Below are 12,164 nucleotides of genomic sequence, written 5' to 3' on the forward strand. Positions count from 1 at the left end.
AAACTTTTATCTGTGACAAACACACACACACACAATCCATCCTCCATCACGCATACTAACCACCATACGCTTTTATCTTGCTTACATACACATTCCTCCATTGTTTCCACTCAGCTTCCTTCTGTGTGTGATGATATGGCCACCATATAGCACATCTGATCATCAGCAGCTCTGAATTCGAATAGTGAGTGTCACAGGAGTGACTTAAACCAAAATGTCAATGTCTTTTCTGGAAAACTAAATATACAAGGTATATATAAACGCTCACTCTCCCTTCAGTTTGTGTGGAGTTTAGTATTAATAGATTTTACTACGCCCCCTGGTGTTAAGCAAGCTAAACCACACTCTGCGAACATAAAATAAACTCAGCAAAAAAAGAAAGGTCCTAGCACTGTCAACTGCGTTTATTTTCAGCAAACTTAACGTGTAAATATTTGTATGAACATAACAAGATTCAACAACTGAGACATAAACTGAACAAGTTCCACAGACATGTGACTAACATAAATGGAATAATGTGTCCCGTAACAGAAGTAACAGTCAGTATCTGGTGTGGCCACCAGCTGCTTTAAGTACTGCAGTGCATCTCCTCCTCATGGACTGCTCCAGATTTTCCAGTTCTTGCTGTGAGATGTTACCCCACTCTTCCACCAAGGCACCTCCATGTTCCTGGACATTTCTGGGGGGAATGGCCCAAGCCATTCCGGGCTCTTCGCTGGCCATAGCAGAACACTGACATTCCTGTTGTGCAGGAAATCATGCACAGATCGAGCAATATGGCTGGTGGCAGTCATGCTGGAGGGTCATGTCAGGATGAGCCTGCAGGAAGGGTACCACATGAGGGAGGAGTCTTCCCTGTAACGCACAGTGTTGAGATTGCCTGCAATGACAACAAGCTCAGTCCGATGATGCTGTGACATACCGCCCCTGACCATGACGGACCCTCCACCTCCAAATCGATCCTGCTCCAGAGTACAGGCCTCGGTATAACGCTCATTCCTCCGACCATCACCCTGGTGAGAGAAAAACCGCAACTCGGCAGTGAAGAGCACTTTTTGCCAGTCCTGTCTGGTCCAGCGACAGCTAACGTTGTTAGCAGTGATGTCTGGTGAGGACCTGCCTTACCACAGGCCTACAAGCCCTCAGTCCAGCCACTCTTGCGGACAGTCTGAACACTGATGGAGGGATTGTGCGTTCCTGGTGCAACTCGGGCAGTTGTTGTTGCCATCCTGTACCTGTCTCGCAGGTGTGATGTTCGGATGTACCGATCCTGTACATGTGTTGTTACATGTGGTCTGCCACTGTGGGGACGATCAGCTGTCCGTCCTGTCTCCCTGTAGTGCTGTCTTAGGAGTCTCACAGGACGGACATTACAATTTATTGCCCTGGCCACATCTGCAGTCCTCATGCCTCTGTCGTGTCTTTGGCTATGCCGGATTAAGTGAAAGGACATGCTATTCTATAAAATAATTTTTCCGTAATTAATATTACCTGATTGAGATAATCATGTAAATGTAATTAACTAGAGAGTCGGGGCACCACGAACAATTATATTTATAGAGCTGTTATCTTCCGAATAAACTCTTAAAGACCTAGTAATATTTTACATCAATAGCAGTCAATATTAATCCTCACCTTAATTCAGTCTCATCTGAAAGTTGCAAATTCTTGGTTATCTGCATGAACCCTGTCTAACAAGTTGAATCAGCAATACGAAATTGGGTTGAATTATTTATTTACTAAATACCTAACTAATCACACAGAATTACACATACACATAATTAAGTCATAACTTGATTACAAATTACGTCATAAAGGAAACGTCCCTAGTGGGCGGAACAGATATGACAGCTGGTTACGCAAAAGAAAGGGCTGGGTTTGAGTGAAAGAGCGGGAAGACTGAGGAACAAAGGGCGAAGCTGTGCTATCGTAAATACAGAATCTTATGAATTCTAAATTACCGCTCATTTGGAAAAGGAAAATGCAACAAATATTTACTCTGAGCTGCGCTTCGGTAGGTTGGTGGTAGATGGAAGGCCGTGTTGCCCAACCGAGTCCTTTGAAGAATGTCTCTGCTGGTAAATTGGATACATTGTATTAACATTGTTGTGTGGTAAACGGGATACTCTGTCTGTTCCTTCCTAACCTGCGTTTGCAGCTGCTGTTGCTAACTCAACGGCTAGGAGGTATCACTTCTGTCGTGAATAAGAGTTCAAAGTTCATACCATTCGCAACCAAAGCTCACGCTGATGTTGGCTTCATTCTGTGGTTATTATCTGAACCATTCTGACATCGGACCGTCGTCTTCACATCCTCGGAACAAAAGGTTATATTGTCGTCAAGGCTTTATATAGGAAGGGAGAGAAGGGCGTGTTTGAAAAGTTGTATAGCCCATGCCCCTCGACAGGGACGGGCCGCTAGCTAACGCCCACCGTCTACATAGCTAGCTACATAGCCGTCTCTGTATCAAAGATAATTGTGTAGATAATTGTGTAGTCTAGAGCGATTTTCTAGGTTACCTAGCCAGCTATTGTCATTCTTTTAACACAACGTAACGTAATCAACACTGCTAGCTAGCTAGCCAGCTAGCCCCTGAATCAACAACGCAGCCAGCTATTTGTCGTCCTTAACGTAGGAGACACTGCTAGCTAGCCAACAGCTAGCCAACGTCTACCGATTAGAACTCAACAACCCGGTCGCATTCCGCCTCGCTCCACAGGTAGTATCACATTTTCATTTCATTTCATTACAGTACAACGGTTTGATTTGTTTGATCGTAGCTAGCTACATAGCTAGCTACATAGCCGTCTCTGTATCAAAGATAATTGTGTAGTCTAGAGCGATTTTCTAGGTTACCTAGCCAGCTATTGTCGTTCTTTTAACGCAACGTAACGTAATCAACACTGCTAGCTAGCCAGCTAGCCCCGAATCAACAACGCAGCCACTGCCAGCTAGCCTACAAAGTCAACAACGCAGCCACTGCCAGCTAGCCTACTTCAGCAGTACTGTATCATTTTTAATCATTTTAGTCAATGAGATTCTTGCTACGTAAACTCAACTTTCTGAACATTCGAGACGTGTAGTCCACTTGTCATTCCAATCTCCTTTGCATTAGCGTAGCCTCTTCTGTAGCCTGTCAACTATGTGTCTGTCTATCCCTGTTCTCTCCTCTCTGCACAGACCATACAAACGCTCCACACCGCGTGGCCGCGGCCACCCTAATCTGGTGGTCCCAGCGCGCACGACCCACGTGGAGTTCCAGGTCTCCGGTAGCCTCTGGAACTGCCGATCTGCGGCCAACAAGGCAGAGTTCATCTCAGCCTATGCCTCCCTCCAGTCCCTCGACTTCTTGGCACTGACGGAAACATGGATCACCACAGATAACACTGCTACTCCTACTGCTCTCTCTTCGTCCGCCCACGTGTTCTCGCACACCCCGAGAGCTTCTGGTCAGCGGGGTGGTGGCACCGGGATCCTCATCTCTCCCAAGTGGTCATTCTCTCTTTCTCCCCTTACCCATCTGTCTATCGCCTCCTTTGAATTCCATGCTGTCACAGTTACCAGCCCTTTCAAGCTTAACATCCTTATCATTTATCGCCCTCCAGGTTCCCTCGGAGAGTTCATCAATGAGCTTGATGCCTTGATAAGCTCCTTTCCTGAGGACGGCTCACCTCTCACAGTTCTGGGCGACTTTAACCTCCCCACGTCTACCTTTGACTCATTCCTCTCTGCCTCCTTCTTTCCACTCCTCTCCTCTTTTGACCTCTCCCTCTCACCTTCCCCCTACTCACAAGGCAGGCAATACGCTCGACCTCATCTTTACTAGATGCTGTTCTTCCACTAACCTCATTGCAACTCCCCTCCAAGTCTCCGACCACTACCTTGTATCCTTTTCCCTCTCGCTCTCATCCAACACTTCCCACACTGCCCCTACTCGGATGGTATCGCGCCGTCCCAACCTTCGCTCTCTCTCCCCCGCTACTCTCTCCTCTTCCATCCTATCATCTCTTCCCTCTGCTCAAACCTTCTCCAACCTATCTCCTGATTCTGCCTCCTCAACCCTCCTCTCCTCCCTTTCTCCATCCTTTGACTCTCTATGTCCCCTATCCTCCAGGCCGGCTCGGTCCTCCCTCCCGCTCCGTGGCTCGACGACTCATTGCGAGCTCACAGAACAGGGCTCCGGGCAGCCGAGCGGAAATGGGGGAAAACTCGCCTCCCTGCGGACCTGGCATCCTTTCACTCCCTCCTCTCTACATTTTCCTCTTCTGTCGCTGCTGCTAAAGCCACTTTCTACCACTCTAAATTCCAAGCATCTGCCTCTAACCCTAGGAAGCTCTTTGCCACCTTCTCCTCCCTCCTGAATCCCCCTCCCCTCTCCCCCTCCTCCCTCTCTGCAGATGACTTCGTCAACCATTTTGAAAAGAAGGTCGACGACATCCGATCCTCGTTTGCTAAGTCAAACGACACCGCTGGTTCTGCTCACACTGCCCTACCCTGTGCTCTGACCTCTTTCTCCCTCTCTCTCCAGATGAAATCTTGCGTCTTGTGACGGCCGGCCGCCCAACAACCTGCCCGCTTGACCCTATCCCCTCCTCTCTTCTCCAGACCATTTCCGGAGACCTTCTCCCTTACCTCACCTCGCTCATCAACTCATCCCTGACCGCTGGCTACGTCCCTTCCGTCTTCAAGAGAGCGAGAGTTGCACCCCTTCTGAAAAAACCTACACTCGATCCCTCCGATGTCAACAACTACAGACCAGTATCCCTTCTTTCTTTTCTCTCCAAAACCCTTGAACGTGCCGTCCTTGGCCAGCTCTCCCGCTATCTCTCTCAGAATGACCTTCTTGATCCAAATCAGTCAGGTTTCAAGACTAGTCATTCAACTGAGACTGCTCTTCTCTGTATCACGGAGGCGCTCCGCACTGCTAAAGCTAACTCTCTCTCCTCTGCTCTCATCCTTCTAGACCTATCGGCTGCCTTCGATACTGTGAACCATCAGATCCTCCTCTCCACCCTCTCCGAGTTGGGCATCTCCGGCGCGGCCCACGCTTGGATTGCGTCCTACCTGACAGGTCGCTCCTACCAGGTGGCGTGGCGAGAATCCGTCTCCTCACCACGTGCTCTCACCACTGGTGTCCCCAGGGCTCTGTTCTAGGCCCTCTCCTATTCTCGCTATACACCAAGTCACTTGGCTCTGTCATAACCTCACATGGTCTCTCCTATCATTGCTATGCAGACGACACACAATTAATCTTCTCCTTTCCCCCTTCTGATGACCAGGTGGCTTAATCGCATCTCTGCATGTCTGGCAGACATATCAGTGTGGATGACGGATCACCACCTCAAGCTGAACCTCGGCAAGACGGAGCTGCTCTTCCTCCCGGGAAGGACTGCCCGTTCCATGATCTCGCCATCACGGTTGACAACTCCACTGTGTCCTCCTCCCAGAGCGCTAAGAACCTTGGCGTGATCCTGGACAACACCCTGTCGTTCTCAACTAACACCAAGGCGGTGGCCCGTTCCTGTAGGTTCATACTCTACAACATCCGCAGAGTACGACCCTGCCTCACACAGGAAGCGGCGCAGGTCCTAATCCAGGCACTTGTCATCTCCCGTCTGGATTACTGCAACTCGCTGTTGGCTGGGCTCCCTGCCTGTGCCATTAAACCCCTACAACTCATCCAGAACGCCGCAGCCCGTCTGGTGTTCAACCTTCCCAAGTTCTCTCACGTCACCCCGCTCCTCCGCTCTCTCCACTGGCTTCCAGTTGAAGCTCGCATCCGCTACAAGACCATGGTGCTTGCCTACGGAGCTGTGAGGGGAACGGCACCTCAGTACCTCCAGGCTCTGATCAGGCCCTACACCCAAACAAGGGCACTGCGTTCATCCACCTCTGGCCTGCTCGCCTCCCTACCACTGAGGAAGTACAGTTCCCGCTCAGCCCAGTCAAAACTGTTCGCTGCTCTGGCCCCCCAATGGTGGAACAAACTCCCTCACGACGCCAGGACAGCGGAGTCAATCACCACCTTCCGGAGACACCTGAAACCCCACCTCTTTAAGGAATACCTAGGATAGGATAAAGTAATCCTTCTCACCCCCCCTTAAAAGATTTAGATGCACTATTGTAAAGTGGCTGCTCCACTGGATGTCATAAGGTGAATGCACCAATTTGTAAGTCGCTCTGGATAAGAGTGTCTGCTAAATGACTTAAATGTAATGTAATGTAATGATTGAGCAGATAACCCAAAGCTCACATTTTAGAAGCTAAAATCACATTTCATCCCATCACGAATAATTTCATATTCAAACATTTAATTTGAACAACAATTCCATGTGAATCCGATAACTCTGATGTGTAGACTTTCCACTGTAGAGTTTGTCATCTTATCAATTGATGAGAATGTCTCAGATGACAACTGAACTGACATCATATTCATTAAGTACCACCGCATATGTTCAATTGTTCAGATTACCAGAATATAGTTAATTTCCCCCCACCTTCTGATGTTCCCAGAATCTCTATGTTAACCAAGGGTTTGGCAAATGTAACATCAGTAGGGTAGAGAGGAAAAAGGGGGGAAGAGGTATTTATGACTGTCATAAACCTACCCCCAGGCCAACGTCATGACACCTCCTTGCAGCATGCCTAAGGCATGTTCACACAGATGAGCAGGCACCCTGGGCATCTTTCTTTTGGTGTTTTTCAGAGTCAGTAGAAAGGCCTCTTTAGTGTCCTTAGTTTTCATAACTGTGACCTTAATTGTAAGCTGTTAGTATCTTAACAACCGCATGTTCATTAATTGTTTACGGTTCATTGAACAAGCATGGGAAATAGTGTTTAAACCCTTTACAATGAAGATCTGTGAAGCTATTTTTTTTTGTGTGTGTGTGTTTTGTTGAATTTTTTACCCCTTTTTCGTGGTATCCAATTGTTTTTAGTAGCTACTATCTTGTGTCATCGCTACAACTCCCTTACGGGCTCGAGAGAGACGAAGGTTGAAAGTCATGCGTCCTCCGATATACAACCCAACCAAGCCGCACTGCTTCTTAACACAGCTCCATTCAACCCGGAAGCCAGCCGCACCAATGTGTCGGAGGAAACACTGTGCACCTGGCAAACTTGGTTAGCGCGCACTGCGCCCGGCCCGCCACAGGAGTCGCTGGTGCGCGATGAGACAAGGATTTCCCTACCGGCTAAACCCTCCCTAACCCCAATGACGCTAGGCCAATTGTGCGTCGCCCCACGGACTTCCCGGTCTCAGCCGGTTATGACAGAGCCTGGGCGCGAACCTAGAGTCTCTGGTGGCACAGCTGGCGCTGTGTTATTTGGATTTTTACAAATGATCTTTGAAAGACAAGGTCCTGAAAAAGAAACGTTTCTTTTTTTGCTGATTTTACTTCCTTACCCACTATCATCAGTCATCCGTGTGTTTACCATACCTTTATCCAGCTTCAGCACCTGTGCATGGCTTTCTCCGCCTCACTGTACCTCTCCACACAGACAAGCACACTTACCTTCAGTGGTCTGCATAACCATATTTTATAGTTGATAAATAACCACAAGTGCAGAATATGTACCAGAATAGGACAGTTGTGTGGTGCCATGAATACAGTGAATAGAATAGGGTGTGTACTTGTGTGAGGAGGATGACTCCACTGGTTAACATACAGTGCATCTGGATAGTGTTCAGACCTCTAGAATTTTCCCATTTTTTGTTACGTTACAGCCTTATTCTAAAATTGATTTTTTTTTTTAAAAATCCCCCTCATCAATCTACACACAATACCCCATAATGACAAAGCAAAAACAGGTTTAGACATTTTTGCTCATTTATTTTTGAAAAATACAAAACTGAAATATCACCTTTACATAAGTATTGAGACCTTTTACTCAGTACTTTGTTGAAGCACCTTTGTCAGCGATTACAGCCTCGAGTCCTCTTGGGTATGACGCTACAAGCTTGGCACACCTGTGTTCGGGGAGTTTCTCCCAATCTTCTCTGCAGATCCTTCAAGCTCGGTCAGGTTTGATGGGGAGCAACGCTGCACAGCTATTTTCAGGTCTCTTCAGAGATGTTTGATCGAGTTCAAGTCCGGACTCTGGCTGGGCCACTCAAGGACATTCAGAGACTTGTCCTGGGATCTCTGTACTTTGCTCAGTTCATCTTTTCCTCGATCTGGACTAGTCTCCCAGTCCCTGCCGCTGAAAAACATCCCCACAGCATGATTCTGACACCACCATGATTCACCATAGGGATGGTGCCAGGTTTCCTCCAGGCCAAATAATTCAATCTTGGTCTCATCAGACCTGAGAATCTTGTTAATCAAGGTTTGAGAGTCCTTTAGGAGACTTTTGGCAAACTCCAAGCGGGCTGTCATGTGCCTTTTACTGAGGAGTGGTTTCCGTCTGGCCACTCTCCCATAAAGGCCTGATTGGTGGAGTGCTGCAGTTGGTTGTCCTTCTGGAAGTTTCTCACATCTCCACAGAGGAACTCTGAAGCTCTGTCAGAGTGACCATCAGGTTTTTGGTCACCTCCATGATCAAGGCCTTTCTCCCCCAATTGCTCAGTTTGGTCAGGCAGCCAGCTGTAGGAAGTCTTCTTCCATTTATTAATGGAGGCCACTGTGTTCTTGGGGACCTTCAATGCTGAAGAAATGTTTTGGTACCTTTCCCCAGATTTGTGCCTCGATGGACAATTCCTTCAACCTCATGGCTTGGTTTTTGCTCTGACATGCACTGTCAACTGTGGGATTTGTATATAGACATGTGTGTGCCTTTCCAAACCCTGTCCAATCAATTGAATTTACCACAGGTGGACTCCAATCAAGTTGTAGAAACATCAAGGATGATCAATGAAAACAGGATGCCCCTAAGCTCAATTTAGTCTCATAGCAAATACTTATGTAAATAAGGTATGTCTTTTTTGTTGTTGTTATAAATCAGCTAAACATTCTAAAAACCTGTTTTTGCTTTGTCATTGTAGGGTATTGTGTGTAGATTTATGAATATGTTCTTTAAAAAAAATGTTTTAGAATAAGGCTGTAACGTAACAAAATTAAGAAATATTCAAGGGTTCTTAATGCACTGTATACCATAACGGCAGGAAGAAAACAGAAAAATTGACTGAGAGGCTGAAATTATTTGAATGAATATATTATGTACAAAAGGACTCTTTGGCAGACTTTCACACTTAAAATATTTTGTCAATTTGGAATGAACAGAGATTACATTGCTTGAGTTAAAAGTTTTGGGGAGTACATAGTCATTAAAAAACACTTTCTCCTGAAATTGGGACTAGAGAGAAATGGACTCATACTAAAACTGGGCTTCGCACATAAATACTTTATTATTAATTTCTATCAAACTCATAAAACATGCATTTGCCCAAATGAGTCAATACTGTCTACTTGGGATCACTGAACTAAGAAAACACACTTCTGTGAGTCTTTTAAAGATAATAGTATAGTGTTTTCTCATGTGACTTTATCCTAATAAGAAGTTCTGATTTCTTTGACCAATCTCTACGAGGCCGAAAACCAGGCAACCACAAAAAAAGCAGAAACTTCCACCACATTTAATAACAATTCTTTCTCTCAACAGTTACTAAACAGATCGGGCTGATTTCCCAAACTAAGCTTAGTCCTGGACTAAAAATCACTTCAATGGAGAATATCCATTGTACTACTACAAACCGGCCCGGAAAGTTCTAGCGTCTGGGGAGTCATCATTTGAATCATATACCAACCAACCACTATGGTCTCACAGGTAAAGCAAATATACATATAAATACGCAAATAAATAGCCTGCACTCGTCTGTACACACAGTTTGAGATATAGAGTAGTGTGGACTAAGAAAAATAACTTTTCCATTTCTAGTGGCAGCTACAGCTCCTCACCACGAGAGGCTTGTTTTGATTCACTGGGTCTCGGAGAAGTTATCCATTTGCATTTGAAGGCTTGAGTGACAGAATAAAGAAACAGCTTACACGTATTGCCAGTGCAGACAGCCTTTGGTTGTCTACAAGCATTCTTTGGTTCAGACTAAATACTGAATGGAAGCCTTGGGTCTACAGAATGGTGAAAATCTGAAGAGGAACACAAAAATGGGAAAGTAGGTGTAGTTCCGTGTCCAAAGCCTCTCTCCTACTGAGTTGAGTGTCACCCTCACTCGGACAGCTTAAAAATGACACAGGGACAGAATGACAGCCTAACGCTGCAGGGACAAACGATAGTGTGAGAAGAGCCTAAGAGGGCTTTACTGCAAAGTGGTGAACCCATTCCTGAAAAGCAACCTCCTACTGTACCATTAGTAAAATCAGACAGCTATAAACCAAAGACGCAGCTAGCTTGGTCTTACATAGCTTCAGCTAGCAAATTTAGACTGCTGAGATGTACCCTCAAGCTTCGGTCTTGCCTACCAGACATTCAGTGACACTTTCCTTTAATGGGACACATTGAGAAGGTGCAAGGTCGAGGGTAGATTGAAACAGAGAGCAAAAAACATATTTGGTTCATTTTACAAAACAAGATGCTTATTTTCCAGATATTTTAAGGGCTGGCGAACTTTAAACAAACCCTAACATAGAAAAAATGTGGTGTCAGTTCTCAGTGTCAAAATCACCCAACTGATTTGGAGGGTGCATTTAAGCTGTTTGCCATCAGGTACAGTGGTCAAATGAAACATGGGTTAATACATTGAAAAACAAGGTTCTCTGTTAAATTGGTTGTACACCTCTCTGCTCCACTCACACATTGCAATGGCCCATTTAGCTAAAGCCAATAGCACAGAGCCCATAGCCCACTGTATTGCAAGCCCTGGGCCATGTTCATTAGGGCATGACAAGGAAAACGTTTGAAAATGTGTGGAAAAGGAAAATTTGTGTTTCATATTGGAGAAATACATGTAGTCGCTCTCTGTTTCAGTCCATTTATTTCCATTTGGTGCCTAACTAACATGCCCATTTTAGGAGGCATGTTACTTAGCCCCAAGGCAGAGTGGAATGGAGGAACCTCTTTCTTAGGGATGAACTGAAACATCAGGTTGAATCTGCTGCAGGCTGGATGGCTGCTGGTTCTTTGGTGTGGTGGTCCGGGTGGTATTGGTTGTCCTTTGGTGTGGAGAGCATGGCCGGGCCTGGTCCGTTCTGGTCTGGTGGTATTGGCATGGGAAGAGAGAGACATGGATGGGAGATGAGGATGAGGTGGAGAGCCCAGTTCCCTATGCCACAAACCCCAGACAGCAATAGTACTGATGTTAGCCATAGGGATAACTGATGCCAGCCGTAGGGCTAGCTGTAAGGCTAGCAAGGTTTTAAGGCTTCAAGGTGTTGAGGTTCGTTGCCATGCAAAACCTAAAGGCCCAGCTGTGGTCAAGGGGGACTGCTGATGTCTTCTGGTCCATTATTACAGTCCTAATGCTCTTCTATTATAGCACTCCTTATGCTGTCCTCCATTTTTATTAGTCTGAACATTCTACTCCATCACAACAACAGTCCTACACTGTCCATTTAATATTGAGTCCATAGTCATAATGGGGTCCCAATTTTATAGAAGGTCAGAATTGAGGAGAAAACATTTCAGGGTAAAGTCTACACCAGTTGTATTGGGTTCATGTGACAAATAAAAATGTATTCGATTTGAAACGGTGCTCAGGGCTGCCAGGGCTTCCTGTCTTTGCCACTCTGTTCGGCAATGTGTTTGTAGCGACACTTGTCCCCAAAATGGCAGCCGGTGGTCCTCCAGAAGTAACACTCGTCTCCGTTCACTGGGCCACAACGTCTGGGACTGGAGAAGGGGCAAGAAGGTTATGAAAATTTTATTTTGGGATGAAATTATACCAAATGTTAAAGTGGGCGACGTAGCTCATTGTCAACAGATTTCCTCTTGCTTTATTTTAAAGGGATACTTCATGATTTTGGCAATGAAGCCATTTCTCTATTTCCCCAGAGTCAGATGAAGCCCTTTATCTACTTCCCTATAGTCAGATGAGGGCTTTTCATATGGATTTTTTAACAAGATGATGCTGTTGAGTACGGCTGTTTGGGAGGCCCAAAGGGGGGCAGTGCCGAGATTGTGTTTTTGAACACCTGTAATCTAGGGCAAAAAAATATTTTTAACATAGTGGCGCAGACAGTCAGCAAGGTGGCACTAGAGGGCACTCTTAC

The 12,164-nt window shown here is 46.0% G+C and overlaps 1 protein-coding gene across 5 annotated transcripts in view; it reads right to left on the reverse strand.

The window, feature by feature from the left end:
• Positions 1-9,137: 9,137 nt before the first annotated feature.
• Positions 9,138-12,164, reverse strand: part of zgc:123010 (uncharacterized protein LOC641500 homolog) — a 33,262-nt gene continuing 30,235 nt past the window's right edge. For all 5 annotated transcript variants that reach the window (XM_029645517.2, XM_029645516.2, XM_029645518.2 and 2 more), the window contains exon 15: positions 9,138-11,784. In XM_029645517.2, coding sequence (XP_029501377.2) covers positions 11,649-11,784 — 136 coding nt within the window. In that variant the 3' untranslated portion in view covers positions 9,138-11,648. The remainder of the gene's footprint in view (positions 11,785-12,164) is intronic.

The sequence above is a fragment of the Oncorhynchus nerka genome, linkage group LG10 (genome assembly GCF_034236695.1).
Source record: "Oncorhynchus nerka isolate Pitt River linkage group LG10, Oner_Uvic_2.0, whole genome shotgun sequence".
Classification (NCBI taxonomy): domain Eukaryota; kingdom Metazoa; phylum Chordata; class Actinopteri; order Salmoniformes; family Salmonidae; genus Oncorhynchus; species Oncorhynchus nerka.